Raw genomic sequence first — 15,152 nt, 5'->3', positions numbered from 1 at the left:
TTTTTTACCTCCCTTCTGCCGTTTGGACACTAGAGGGCGGGGTAGAGAATTAACTAACTTGATTTTTAGCCCTGAGTTTAGTTTGCAAGGGAGGACTGTCTTCGCGGTTGGTTGATAGAAGTATGTTGAAAGCCATTAAAGAGATTATCCGTAGTTTAAAAACAATCACGTCTATGGTGTCTAAAATTTGGTATTGTCATTTTGTAATTTAGGGTGCTCTTTTCATAAGAAAAAAAAAGATACATAAATAAATAGATAAATAAAAAAGATATTAAAACTGTAACAATTTTCACCAGACTTGAATAGCTAAGTTTGGGAACACTGATCGACTAACTATGACCATATTGTATTCATTAGAGATGATCACACAATGGGAAATCATGCTGATCGCACTATTTTTCAGAGGATCGGAATCGGGTTATTAATTTAAAAAATATATTTATGTTTTTCTGTTTCATGCTCGTACAGCCTCCCACATGAAAAGCAGTGCGACCAAACTGTTTTTCTTGGTCACCAGTGCAGCTAGCGTTTGGTACTTAAAGTTAATGATGATTGACAGGTTTGTAGCTTTGATCTGAAACTGAAACACCAAGTAGCACTGGTCCCTAATGTGCTCCAATACAGCCTGTATCATACATTCATTTTGAACACTGCAAAAACTCAAAATCCTATCAGGACATACAGTTTAGACTAACTTAAAACTTAACTACAACTTAAAAATAGCTTGACACAAATAGAAATTCAATTGAAACACGTGGGAATTTTTTAAAAAAGTGATGTGTGTTATCAAGCGTAATGGCATTTTTAGGTAAGAACTATATGTATATATATATATATTAGGGCTGTCAAAATTAACGCGTTAACGAGCGGCAATTATTTTTTTAAATTAATCCCGTTAAAATATTTGATGCAATTAACGCACAAATGCCCCGCTCAAACATATTAAAAGGACAGCAAAGTGAAAGGTGTACTTGTTGTGTTTTTCGGAGTTTTGCCGCCCTCTGCTGGCGCTTTGGTGCAACTGCTTTTATGGGTTTAAGCCAGTGCTTCTCAATTATTTTCCCCCCAAGCAAGACGTAAATGTTTCGCGCCCCCCCAAACTCTCCGCCGCCACTGTAAATAGTATTATTTGTCTATAAAATTACTATTATAAATACGCATCAGCCTAACATTGCGTCCTTTTTTTTTTAAAAAAGAAAAAAAGTAACAGATCAACTTATAATAAAGTATAACTTTATTAACATTGTTTTGTTTGTAACAGAGAAGACTTGACGTGCATCAATTTGCCTGAATTTAAAAAAAAAAGTCACATTCAAACTGTAAAAATACACTCAAGGTATTTTTGACCATTTGATACAGAAAAATGAAATGTAATAAAATCCGTAAATAATAACAAATTCAAATTGATTAGAAACATTTACTCATGAGGACAATATGCCAAAAAATTTGACCGAAAAAACAACAATGAATAAAGGAAAAAAAAGAGTGTCCTTGGACAGAAGGACAGTTTTTATTTTTGCTGCTCACACTCAGTATTACCTCCTTGGCAATGGCGTGGAGTCATTTTGCAATGATCATGCTAACAATGCTCACTGGTTTACTGATATAACACTGACAAAGCAGGACTATTGTTGGCAATATTCGGCACGTTTTCGCTGAAAAACAATCAAGCGGCTTATCAATGAGATTGGGGTCGAATGTCTTTAAGTGGCGTCTTAATTGATTTGGCTTCTGGCAGTCCGCTATAATTATTTTCAGACACAGTAAACAGTAGTCTTTCCTCATCACCCCACTATATTAAAAGTCAAAGCTAAAAGGCAAACGGCACGAAAAAAGCGCATTCTCGGCGGCCGAGGTAGAACTGTAGGTGAGGGCGGTCGTCGTGACGATCCCAAGCCGAAAATGGCACTTCTCGGGCGGCGACGTGAGAACCGGACAAGACAGTGGATCGCTGCGTGAGTGAGTTCGGTCGGAAAACGGCTTTCGAAAACGGCGGCGGCGCACTGCTCTTCATATCTGTTTTCTGTGTGCTGAGTGCTCTTCCTTAGTTCAAAAATACTGCATGCACTCTGAAAATGAGAGCGCCACTGCCACCCACTGAGTGGATGTGCAAGTACACTTTATTCCAGTCCGGCAAAAAAAGAAAAAAGCATGTTCCCCGAGGACACATGCGCCCCCCCTGGCATCGCTCTGCGCCGCGCCCCACTATTTGAGAAGTACTGGTTTAAGCACATGAGCATTGTGTAATTATTGACATCAACAATGGCGAGCTACTAGTTTATTTTTTGATTGAAAATTTTACAAATTTTATTAAAACGAAAACATGAAGAGGGGTTTTAATATAAAATTTCTATAACTTGTACTAGTTATTATCTTTTATTTATTTTCTATAAATTTTTATAAATATTTATATATTTTATTTATTTATATATTTACATGTTTTATTTATTATTTTTATTCTTATTGTTATTTTTATTCTTATTATATTAACTCTACTTTTGATTGAAAATTTTACAAATTTTATTAAAACGAAAACATGAAGAGGGGTTTTAATATAAAATTACTATAACTTGTAACTAACATTTATCTTTTAAGAACTACAAGTCTTTCTATCCATGGATCACTTTAACAGAATGTTAATAATGGTAATGCAATCTTGTTGATTTATTGTTATAATAAAGAAATACAGTACTTATGTACCGTATGTTGAATGTATATACTGGACTGTCTCAGAAAATTAGAATACACAATATTCTAATTTTTTGAGACAGTCCTGTGTATATATACAGGACTGTCTCAGGAAATTAGAATACACAATATTCTAATTTCCTGAGACAGTCAGGAATTTCCTGAGACAGTCAGGAAATTAGAATATTGTGTATTCTAATTTCCTGAGACAGTCCTGTATATATACACAGGACTGTCTCAAAAAATTAGAATATTGTGTATTCTAATTTTCTGAGACAGTCCAGTATATCCATCTCAGTCTTATCTTTCCATTCCAACAATAATTTACAGAAAAATATGGCATATTTTATAGATGGTTTGAATTGCGATTAATTGCGATTAATTACGATTAATTAATTTTTGAGCTGTAATTAACTCGATTAAAAATTTTAATCGTTTGACACCCTTAATATATATATACATAAAATATAAGATCTAAAAGTTTTTAGAGTGAAAGCAGTGAATTAGTCTTTTTTTTTATTCTAGCTACATCTGAGATGTAATTGTCTGCTGTTTTCAACAATGTGCATTGAAAATAAAGACATTGATTGACTAAAAATGGTTCAATATTAGATGAAATGTCTTGTTTTCTCATGTATATTTATAATTGCTCTTCACCTAAAAATATATGTATTTTATCCGATTACTCGATTAATCGATGGAATTTTCAGTCGATTACACGATTACTAAAATATTCGATAGCTACAACCCTAGTATAAATACATTGAACACACAAAATGCGCTACTTCTCGGTTTTTCACTTATCGCGGCGGGTCTGGTCCCCATTAACCGCGAAATACGAGGGATTACTGTACTTTTTTTAAAGCGACAAGCCCGCAAATATGCGGGGGTTCACTGTAAGCTACTGTAAGGAAGTGTCATATCTGACGTCACTACCTTTTAACCAATAAAAGAAGAGAGGGCGGGACCCTATTTCCAGTATTTATTAATCGGCGCCGGTGTATTATGAGTCATCGCCTCAGACATCTCAACGTGTGTCGAGTCATCTCTTTAAAAGCACGACCGCGGAACCTTCTTCTAATCCAACCACCGCTTCTCCATCAACCCGACGGGGATTGAGATGTTCCATTTTAGGCTCGCCACAGCGCTCAAGGAGTTGTTTAAAGCCAACCTCAAGTCTCCCTCCGCCGGTTGGCTCACGAGTCGCCGCCGGTGCTCGCGCACCTCTTCCTCAGCAAGTCTCAACCTCCTCAATGGCCTCGGGTACCGGGCGGCGGCGTACCCGGCGGGGTTTGCCCAGGTCCGGCCGTACTGCGTGAAGGCGGGGGGCGAGCTGAAGCTGGACGAGCCGAAAAGGCAGGGCGAAACGGCTGACAAGTAAGGTGGCTCCCGGCCGAAAAGGCTCTATCTTTGCTCTTTAGCTAGTGCGCGGACGAAGACTACTTGAGCTCAATGACAGGATGTTACTGGGCCTTCGTTTATGGCGTCACCTTTTATGTTATCACTGTATGTTTTAAAACACACCCAAATGAAACTGGGGATCTATTCAATGATAAAACGAAAGGAACATTACCAGCACAAATACGTTATCTTGAAACCACAAACTCCACATGTGCGTGGCACCAATGCTACTTAGCTATGACGTCGTAATGGCACAAATAGATCTTGGTGAGTGCGAAAGTATAAACACGCAGTCTTAGAATATCAACTTGGAGCTCTGTGGGTGCTTCAGATTGGCCCCTTCCCTTGTCTATCTCCAATTTTAGATGACAAATTACAAGGTCATCCGACTGCTTATACAGTATTGGTGAGGGAAATATGCAAAGAAACACACGTCAAAATCATTAATAATCAAACACCTTCAGTACAGTAATAGCTAAGTAATGTAATAACTCAAATTAGGTTTGATAAATTAACAGGTCATCAAACAAAAATATAAAACAGCTCAAATGCAGGCATCGTTACTATTAGGTTTAAGTCTGGGGATTCACCGGGGCTCATCCAAAACCGTGTTCTTTATTGTTTTGGGTCATTATCTTGTTTTGCCAAAAATAGAAATGAGTGTTTTTTTCATTACTAGCAGAAATGTGGAGCTTGACTTGGCATTAGGGGTGCGACAAAATATCGAAATGGTGATATATCGTGATAGTTTGTATCCCAAAATGTTATCGATATGCTCCTGCCAAGACTCGAGATATCGTTTTAAAAAGGTGTCAATGTCTAGAACAGTGTTTTTTTTTTGGCCGTGGAAGATTTGAGAACGATTCACAAATATCCAAATTCCGATTATTGAATTATACCAGGTAAAGCGGAAGTAAAACACAGTCAGCGCGGTCTTTGGGACGCAATGAGGATCGGACCGAGAGTAAATATCATGTTCAACTCATGCCGTTAGATAAAAAAAACAATCATACCTGACTGTGGCTGACAGCCGCTACAAACAACGCCCAGTTGCTAGTTGCTACAAACATACGACTATAGTAGATATCATATATATATATAGAACTAGATGCAAAATGACACGACGTCAGTGTTAGAACATGTATTATTGAACAGAGATGCAAAATGACAGACTTTCCGGTGTAAGTAAACAGCCGCCATCTTAAAGCAGTAGACCTCTCTAGAAGGCTCTGTTGTATAGCAAACCTAATTAACTTTTTATCTAAAATACTCCTATATTTATATTTATATTATCCGATATTTTTTTGCCGATTCCGATACTTTGTAAATGACGTGATTGGACCCGATCGATCGGCATCTTTATCTACAAGTGATAAACTCATTCCAATTCACAGCAGAAGCTTGTTTTTCTGTTTATTAGTTGTTCGTAGAATATCTTTCTTACTTGTACATGGTATATTATAATACCTTGAGTTTTAGCTGTGCACTTTGTACAGTTATTGCTGCCTTTGATACTTTCATCTTGCAGAAATGAGTTACAAGAGTACAACCTTGACCAAACAAGTAAGCCAAGCTCTATGCTAGTCAGCAAACGTTGTGCTTGAGGTATGTGAAATATCAACATTTTGCAAGGTTGTAAAAAAGGTGTGTGTTGCAGAGCCTGAGGTGCAGGTGGGAAAGTGCTGTAAAAACTGTGTTCCTGCTGGACTCTAAAAGTTTTAAGTCTTAAAATTGACTAGGGCTGCAGCTATTTATTATTTTAATAGTCGATTAATCTATTAACTGGTTAGTTTGAATAATCGAGTAATCGGATTAGGAAGATTTAATGTGTTGCAGAAGAAATTTTAGGGATATAAAAAGGCTTGCTAACATTGCACTTTCAAAATAAAATTCCCGAGTGTTTGTTCTCACTATGCGGAATGGTTCTTTCATTTAAAAGTAAATGAAAATACCTCAGTGTAGCCTTAAATGGTATTAAAAAAAATAAAAATAAAATATGATCTAAGTATAACAAAAGAACAGTTGGCTAACTTGCTTAGCAAAAGTTCGGTAGCTTGTATGCTATAGAATGCCATCGTTGATACACATATAAAAAACGGCAAAATATACCTATAAACTAAATTACGAATGCATTAAAACAAACATTAGCGCAAACAAAAACGTAACCATATGTTGTTCTTAACAGGGAGCAGCTGGATTCAGCCATATTAAATGAGTTATGCAATATTCACTGTTGCCACTAGAAGGCAGTGTATCAACTCAAATCAATAAAACTACATGCAACTTTCAAAACTAACAAATAGAACGCAACCCGAATTAAACGAATACTTGAGGCAGCAAAATTTGATTCGAAGCTTTTTTTCTAAGCGAATTACTCGAGTTTAGGGCTTCAGCTATCGAATATTTTAGTAGTCGATTAATCGATGGACTAGTTAGTTCGAATAATCTAGTAATCGGATGAGGAACATGAAAAATTCAAATACATGAGCTGAGCCTCAAACGGTATATATATTTTTTTAAATGAGGATCTATGTACAAGAAAAAAACAATTGGCCAACTTACATAGAAAAAGTTCGGTAGCTTAAATCCTATAAAATGCTAAAGTTTTTTTTACAATGCTCTTAACAAATTTTTCAGACACATATTCCCACAGAAAACGGTTAAATATACCTATAAACTAAATTATGAATGCAATTAAAAAACATTAGCCCAAAAAAAACTTAGCTTAATTTGGTCTTAACAGGGAGCAGTTGGCTCATTTGTTCAGCCATGTGAAAAGAGGCAGACCAGAGGGCAGTGTATCCACCCTAATCAATAAAACTGAAAGCAAACACTTTCAAAATAAACCATTACAGCACCACTTTAATTAAACGAATACTCGAAGCAACAACATTTAAGTTGAATATTTTTTTTCTAATCGAACTAATCGAATACTCGAGGTAAATCGATTAATCGTAGCAGCACTAAAAGTGACTAACATCGAGGAAGAGTCTTAAATGGTATGGCTTAAATTCCTTAAATTTTTAATTGCGCTCCAATGACTGAGATATTGTGTCTGAAAAATGTCTAAGTTGCGAAGAAAAACTGCTTTAATCATAAATTGTTCCCTTCAGTTGGAATCAATTCTATTCTAAGTGGTCCTAAAAAGTCTTAAATGTCACTTGGTGAAACTCATCGGAACCCTGAAAAATGTGATGGTCCAATCAAGCAAATTATTCCCGTCATTTGCGTTGCTGCGTAGCACAACATAACCACACTAACACGATGTATAATATGGAAATAGTTTTAGAAAGATTGATAAAAAGAACATTTTCAAAATTGCCAAATGATAATGATATTCATGAACTTCAATTGCAGTCTGCTTGCGATCAAACTGGAGGGAAAAAATTTCAGCTCACATGCTAGTTTTTAACATTGTTGAGTAGCAAACTGTACTGCTTCCTGGCGAACGTGGTATTTAGGACACAACACTTCCCCATTAATACCGGACACGGTGCCAAGTGGCTAAATAGGTACACCCACCTAATGTGAGCTATCTTGAACGTTAATTGCGACTGCAGCTTGTGTAGTAGATTAGCTTAGCAGAGATAACACGCATCACAGAGGAGGGCTATTTAAAAGTTGACAATGGAAACCTAACCTGGAGCTGGAAGAGCATAATCTACACTGTGTTAACAGTGACTCATTTTTCAGGCAGCCATCCAGTTTTCCTGTCCTTTTGATTTCCCAAATTTGGGAAGAGAGCAGGAAGTTAAAGTATGCCATGACACAGACCTGTTGCACATTAAGGGTGGCAGAAATGTCTTTTTTTTAACAGCAGGATATAAACGTTTTAACAAATGAAAAAATATGCTCTTTCCTAGACCCGAGGTAACAAAAAACACTTGAAGCCAAGCACAGAATCAAACCTTATAGAGTATGTGATTTACCTGCCAGATTCGATAATTTCACTTTTATCTAACGGAATTGTTTTATGTTTGAAATAGGGCTGCAGCTATCGAATGTTTCAGTAGTCGATTAATCGATGGACTAGTTAGTTCGAATAATCGAGTAATCGGATAAGGAACATGAAAAATTAAAATACCTGAGCTGAGCCTCAAACGATATAAATTTTAAAAAACGAGGATCTATTTAAAACAAAAGAATAATTGGCTAACTTACATAGAAAAAGTCCGCTAGCTTAAATGCTACAAAATGCTAAAGTTTTTTATACAGTGCTCTAAACAAATGGTTCAGACACATATTCCCACAAAAAATGGCTAAATATACATATAAACTAAATTATGAATCCATTAAAAAAACATTAGCTCAAACAAAAACTTTACTTACGTTGGTCTTAACATGGAGCAGTTGGATTCAGCCATGTGAAAAGAGGCAGACCAGAGGGCAGTGTATCCACCCTAATCTATAAAACTAAATGCAAACACTTTCAAAATAAACCATTACACACCACTTTAATTAAACGAATACTCGAGGCAAAAAAATATTATTTGAATATTTTTTGCTAATCGAATACTCGAGTTAGTCGATTAATCATTGCAGCACTAGTTTGAACACAATGGGTGGTGTATATTTTTTTAAACAAACAAAAGAGGGTGAAGACGTGCAGTTCTTAAATCAAAACAAAAAGGCCTCCGGCTTGAGATAATGTGAAGCGTGACTGACAGAAATAAAAAACAGAAGCCACTGTTGACATTAAGCACGGTGGCACAGTGTTAGTGTTAACTCTCTAAATATTTCACTGAACATGCAAAATCATAGTTAATCTGGTATTACACACTTGTATAAAGGATTGTGAGTATGAAGCACATTTCATAGTAGTCACACACTTGAAGACTGCTAAGTCTTTGCTATTAGATGAAAAACGGTCAATCATCCTGTAGTGTTGCTGACTGTGTTGACCTATTTTAAGAGTGAGGAATTTTGTATGAAAGTGATCCATAGAATGTTTGTTTTTCTGATTTTTGATGATTTTGCATGAACATACCTCAGCTAAATTGGCCCACGGGCTTTATTGCTGTTTCTGAGGGAAGAACAAAGCAAAACCTTGCTGAGTTTTCAATGGTAATGTAGGTCAAAATACAGTAATCCTTTAACTGTCTCCATAAACAGTAGCAGCCGCTGAAGTATTAATCTAATTTACCTCTCAAACCTTTCAATCTTTGATGATAAAGTGTTACCACAATCTTAAAAGAGGACTATGCCATTCATTCTTCACATGCCAAAAATCACATTTAGTTGGCCACATTAATCTGTTAAACTGGAAATGTGCTATCAACTATGATCCCCAAATACCCTTTAAAATAATAAGAACGAGAAATGTGTCATTTTAGCAAAACCATAGCCACGCTGTAAAGACTTCCTGTTCCTTCTGCTTAGCACCTAGCGCAAATTTAGCTCCTCTTGACATATAAAGATTTCAGTTCCCCAGTCGAAATGTAACAGTTCAGCACAACTCCTTGACACCAATGAGTACTTTCATATTAAGTACAGCTGTCTGATAATAACTTTTTTTTTAACCGATATCCCGATATTGTCCAACTCCCCAAAAATAAATTATGATGTCAAACGGATACAGATACTGTACATGCGGTCGTGGACTTAACATACGTATTATGGCTAATTGTATCGTAATGCCCCACTGGATGCTTTAATAATGATAAATGTAAAAACTTGAAGGTTTTCCAAATACAGGTAGTCCCTGGTTTACGAACGAGTTCCGTTCCTGCGCTGGCGACGTGACCCCGATTTCCGCGTAAGTCGGAATTAACGCTTCAAATACCTCAAAACACCCTCAAAATAATAATTTAAAAAACCTATCTGAAACGTCAGTGTGCTGTACTCGTCAAGACGTTGGAGCTTAGTCCTAGCTAGAGAGTGAGCTAAGCTCCGGAATGACGATGTTGGACGTCCGTGTGGTTTACTGACTTTATTCAGCTGCTCATGACATCAACACTTGCAGAATGAAAATAAAATGAAATTAAATCAGTTTGTGTTTAAAAGTACTTGCTAATACAGTAATAACAAACAATTAGCATGTATCAGTTAGCGTCGGCACATCATCAAAAACAATCATATAAAGTAAACTCACCCAAAGTATTCGACCACAATTGAAAACGCACAATAAACAGTACAAAAGTGGTTATATACAGCCGTCGCCTCTGGATGCTTCACAAGCAACAAATGTGCGCGCAGGCTGTCACCTCTTCACTCGGCTGTTTCCTCATGTGTGCGTCTGCCGTCACTGCCGTTTGTGGGGTGGGCGGGTGTGTAAATGTAAGATGTCGATATTATCCAATATCATTTAAAAATGCTTTTATTGGCGGATATTATCGGCTACTCGATAATGTTGGATAGCTCTAATATAAAGCCAAAGCTTAGGCACCATCTTACTGCGATTTAAGATATTATAGAAAGAGCAAAAATAATGCAAATTTGTGATTAGCGAACCGGGATTCAACGTGGGTTAGTAGTAATCTCAACTATGTGTGCACTGGCAATGATTGAAAAGAAACACAAATTCAAATATAGTTCTGTGACCAAACAGACAGTCAACAGAGAGGCTCTACTTTCACGCCTTGTCTGCATGCTCAGCTTGAAAAACCTGAAATATTTACCCATTTCTTACAGTTCAATTGATGTGGTGTTTGAAAAAAAAATCTGTACTGTCAGTGGAGAAGAACCGTCTTGTGAAATGTATCATCCTTTTACAATGCAAGCAGCAGTTTGCTGAGTGCCTTCCCAGTGCATTAGCTAAGTTTGTTGACCTGCTACTGTTTTTTAGAGACAGATGCCAGGTAAATATTGCTCTCAAGTTGAATTAGCTACACAAGAGTGCTTTGTGCGTTCAAGTACAAAATGTTACCTTGACGGCTGGTTTGAGTGCTTATATACTCAGAGGAAAAGGCTGTGAGGTTGTGATTATGACGCTTGTCGTCTTGCTAATTTGTCACACTGTTAAGACAAGAAGGACTGCATTGAATTTAGTCACTTCTTAGAAGATAATCTCGTTCTATTTGGTCAGCTGTCGATCAATGGTTATCAAAATACCTGTCTGCTTTGACTTTTGACTTATTTAAAGTCTGATATTAAAGAATAAAGGCATCTTTGATAAGTGTAAAAGGTCAAATGTAATAATAAGAATGAATAATTTAAAAATCTTAATTCCAATGGTCATTAAGAAATAATTGGTGTTAAGATTATGGTTCATGAGACAGCGTTTGTTCAATTTCTCACTATGCTGCTGTGTCACGACCAGCGTGTGAACGGGACACCAGTGTTGATTTTATTAATCCGAGTGTCCAACAACTCGGCGGTGCTAAGGACAAGAGAATCTCTGGAATTCAGGATTGATTTTCTTTCTTTGCGCTTTATGACATTTATGAGTCTTATTTATTTATTTTTTTTTGCATCGATAAAATGAGAATTGTCCTCCTGCCATCTTTTAACACCTACATAAACACATGAATGCTAGTTTTATTAGCCAGTCTATGAAGTTTTTTTTGTTTGATTTAGGGTAGCAGACTTTTTTGTTTTAATCTTTGGAGTTCTGCTGTCATGTATACAAGTAGCTGAAACAACGGTTATTTTGTTGGAATACCAGTCTTGTGTAAAATGTGTGTCACTGACATGTTTGCTATGGGGTTAGCGCTATCAGTAGAGAACGGATAAGCACTGTGTTAGGATTGTAAATGACCCAATTGTTGCTTGGACTTGTTTCTTTCACTGTTTGTACAACAGCGAGCTAGATTGTATTTTTATTATGACATGATGTACTTGATAAACGATAACAAGATGAGGTGTACACTGCAAATTAAGTCATAAAGTGGTCTGTGTCTCTGTAACTTAGGAGAAGAAATCCCGGCATCCTGCCTAGTCTGGAGGACTTGCTTTTCTACACAGTCGCAGAAGGTCAAGAAACCGTACCGGCTCATAAATTCCTCACAGTAAGTCATAAAATTGCTTCTGTCCTAAAGATTGTCACATTTATACGAAATTACAAGCACTTAAAGTGCCTATGACAGCATAAAAATATCTTAAATAGCATTACAGTGGTATCTCAACATACAAAGTTAATTCGTTCCAGGACCTTGTTTGTAAGTCGAAATGGTCGTATGTCGAGCAGGATTTTCCCATAGGAATACTTTATAATTCCATTAATACGTTCCAAGACCCAAAAACCATAAAATAAATACTGCTGGTACTATTACAAATGGCAATTAAACATAGCAAAACAAATAAGTTATAAATAAACATCTGAATAATATAAGAATAATAAGAATAATTAATAATTATTCCTGTAAATAATGTAGCGAATGGCAAACCCCCCCGGCTGCGAGCAAGTTACAGCTCGTCGTTCCCATGCTGCGGGCAGGAGAGCTCGTTTGCTTGGGAAACAGCTGGAGAATGACTGCCGGACAAACCGGCAGACGTCGGAGGAATGTGTAGCTGCTGGAGCCCAACCCGAGGGTAGTGATCTATTGCCGGCCACACGAAGACAGCAGAGGGGGCTGGAAGCCTGGACGATATGGAGAACCACACGGGCATAAGTGGAGTATAGCGTTCTCCCAGTGGGCACGCAAAGAGGACCAATAGGGGTGTGCGACAAAGTTCGTTGTCAGCCACAAAATGCAAACCACCTCCGTAATAAAACGTGTGCCATGATCCCATTATTTGACATAATACAAAATACGTTGTTTACTCACTTCCTCGTAAGTCCAATGGTCCCGCAGTTGTCAGACTTGTTTTGGGCAATCCTTGCCGTGAACGGGAATTTTTGAAACTTAAAAAGGCTCACACGCCTCTCCCTGGTGCAGCAACAAAACCCTGCAGCACATTTGGCTGGCATGATTCGAAAAATAAACGGATTAATCTCCCAAATCCGCAGTCCATCTGCACATTATAAAGCAATGCTGTTTTGTGAGATGCTGACCCGGGTGACATCACATTCGCATTCTTCCTCAATCCAGGAAGTCATTCAATTTCATGGCGCGGGATTAAAAAAATTGAATATATAAATTGATAGCTTCCACACACATCCTAGCGGTCCATTTCATTCAGGAGCATAAGATACCGCGTGAAATATGAACTAAACATGCGTTTTGCTGTCATAGGCAATTGAATCTCAATATTCAATATTCAAGTTTTTGTCATTGTCTTCACTTATGAAGCACCACCTTTTTCTAAATGAAACTCCTCATCACACTTCAACATAGTTCCTTGACAGCAAGATATCATGAGAAGGCGGCACATCACTCATGTTGTTTAAGTGAAATGCATCAATTCACGTCTACAGTCCCTGACAAAAGTCTTGTCGCTTATCCATTTTGTAGAAACAATTGCTAATAACCTGACTTTTAATTATTCAATTGGTTTCAGAAATGGCTCATATGACAGCTAAGACCCTCCCAAATGATGTTGAATGTAAAGCAATATATTTGTTTCACTGAAAAAAGATTTATCATTTAATGAAGACATAAAGGTCAAGTTTTGGCAAGACAAAAGTCTGAAATATCAACAAATCTTAGCTGCCTACTACATTCCTACCCATAAAAAGGGACAAAATCTGCAGCAGGATGGTGCTCCATCACAATCTTCAATCTGTACCTCAAAGTTCCTCAAGGCAAAGAAGATCAAGCTCCTCCAGGACTGGCCATGGCCAGCCCAGTCACCAGACATGAACATCATTGAGCATGTCTGGGGTAGGATGAAAGAGGAAGCATGGAAGACGAAACCCAAGAATGTTGATGAACTCTGGGAGGCATGCAAGACAGCTTTCTTTGATGTTCCTGATGACTTCATCAATAAATTGTATGAATCCTTGCCGAAGCCCATGTAAGTCATACAAAATATTAAAATTTACTTAATCCGCTTATGTTATGTAACATATTTTTGTATTTGAAGTGAATTTTTTTTGTTCAATTTTCACACTACTTTCTGTAGGCGACAAAATTTTGTCTTGCCAAAATTTGACCTTTCTGTCTTCATTAAATGATCAATCTTTTTTCAGTGAAACAAATATATCTTTTTTACATTCAACGTCATTTGGGAGGGTCTTAGCTTTCATATGAGCCATTTCTGAAACCAATTGAATAATTAAAGTCAGGTTATTAGCAAGTGTTTCGACAAAATGGATAAGCAACAAGACTTTTGTCAGGGACTGTACATACTACTGTGAACAAACTGATTCTCAATAAATAATAAAACACCTAATCAGATTGTTTTGAAAATTTTACGTTTCTCTCCTATGTTTAGGCTCTTAAAGCCACAGGACTTCGCACGGGAGACCCCAGACTAAAGGAATGTATGGAAACACTCAAAGAGACTTTAAAGAACACTGCAGATGGTGTCACACTGGATAGGCACCAGTTCAAGAAGTGAGTCACGTCTACTCCAAGATGTTTTGTTTTTTCACAAGTTGAAAGGAAAACCAAACAACTGTAGAGATCTTTCTAGAACTAATGAGATCCAGTTATTCTATGTGTTTATCACAATTTGAACTAAATAATGTTCCACGAAAGCCCTTAAGACCGTTAAAGCTTATGGCCGCAAACCTAAAAGGTACATAACAGATGTCATCTACATATGGGTTCATGGCAGCTGTCACAGGTGAACCGATGAACCATCATATTGTCGATGAAGATGCTTCATCGACAAAACTAGTCAAAGTTTGTCTCACATCGGGGTTGCGAACTCGATTGACAAACTTTTCCCCTTCCTCAATTGCATGTTTTTGTTTCTGTGTTTTAGCATGCTATTTGTTTGTGGTTTCGTTCATCAGGTGTGTCCAGAGCAACATTGTCCTGCTTACGCAGGCCTTCCGCAAGAAGTTCGTCATCCCAGACTTCCAGTCCTTCACCTCCCACATTGATGAGCTATACGAGAGTGCCAAAACGCTTTCTGAGGGGCAGGTTTGTCTATAGATGTCACCTCTAAAATTAATTTACAATAGATTAGCAAAATAGAAACAGGCAAGAGAGGGAAGGTTCTCTTTTCTGTCCTCTTTGTCTTGGCAATGGCAACATTTTTTTTCCCTCCATCCGCATGATCATGCATTAACTTTA

At 37.3% G+C, this 15,152-nt stretch overlaps 1 protein-coding gene across 4 annotated transcripts in view; it reads left to right on the top strand.

The window, feature by feature from the left end:
- Nucleotides 1-3,677: 3,677 nt before the first annotated feature.
- The window catches only part of glsb (glutaminase b), a 72,575-nt gene continuing 61,100 nt past the window's right edge, over nucleotides 3,678-15,152 (top strand). For 2 of the 4 annotated variants that reach the window (XM_057851491.1, XM_057851490.1), the window contains exons 1-4: nucleotides 3,678-4,065; nucleotides 11,939-12,035; nucleotides 14,344-14,465; nucleotides 14,870-14,999. In XM_057851491.1, coding sequence (XP_057707474.1) covers nucleotides 3,809-4,065; nucleotides 11,939-12,035; nucleotides 14,344-14,465; nucleotides 14,870-14,999 — 606 coding nt within the window. In that variant the 5' untranslated portion in view covers nucleotides 3,678-3,808. Of the gene's footprint in view, nucleotides 4,066-11,938; nucleotides 12,036-14,343; nucleotides 14,466-14,869; nucleotides 15,000-15,152 lie in introns of those variants that run through there. The other 2 variants (XM_057851492.1, XM_057851493.1) reach the window with 2 other exon arrangements.

Source organism: Corythoichthys intestinalis, chromosome 12 (genome assembly GCF_030265065.1).
Source record: "Corythoichthys intestinalis isolate RoL2023-P3 chromosome 12, ASM3026506v1, whole genome shotgun sequence".
NCBI classification, from domain to species: Eukaryota; Metazoa; Chordata; class Actinopteri; order Syngnathiformes; family Syngnathidae; genus Corythoichthys; species Corythoichthys intestinalis.
This window is presented reverse-complemented; position numbering and strand designations above follow the sequence as displayed.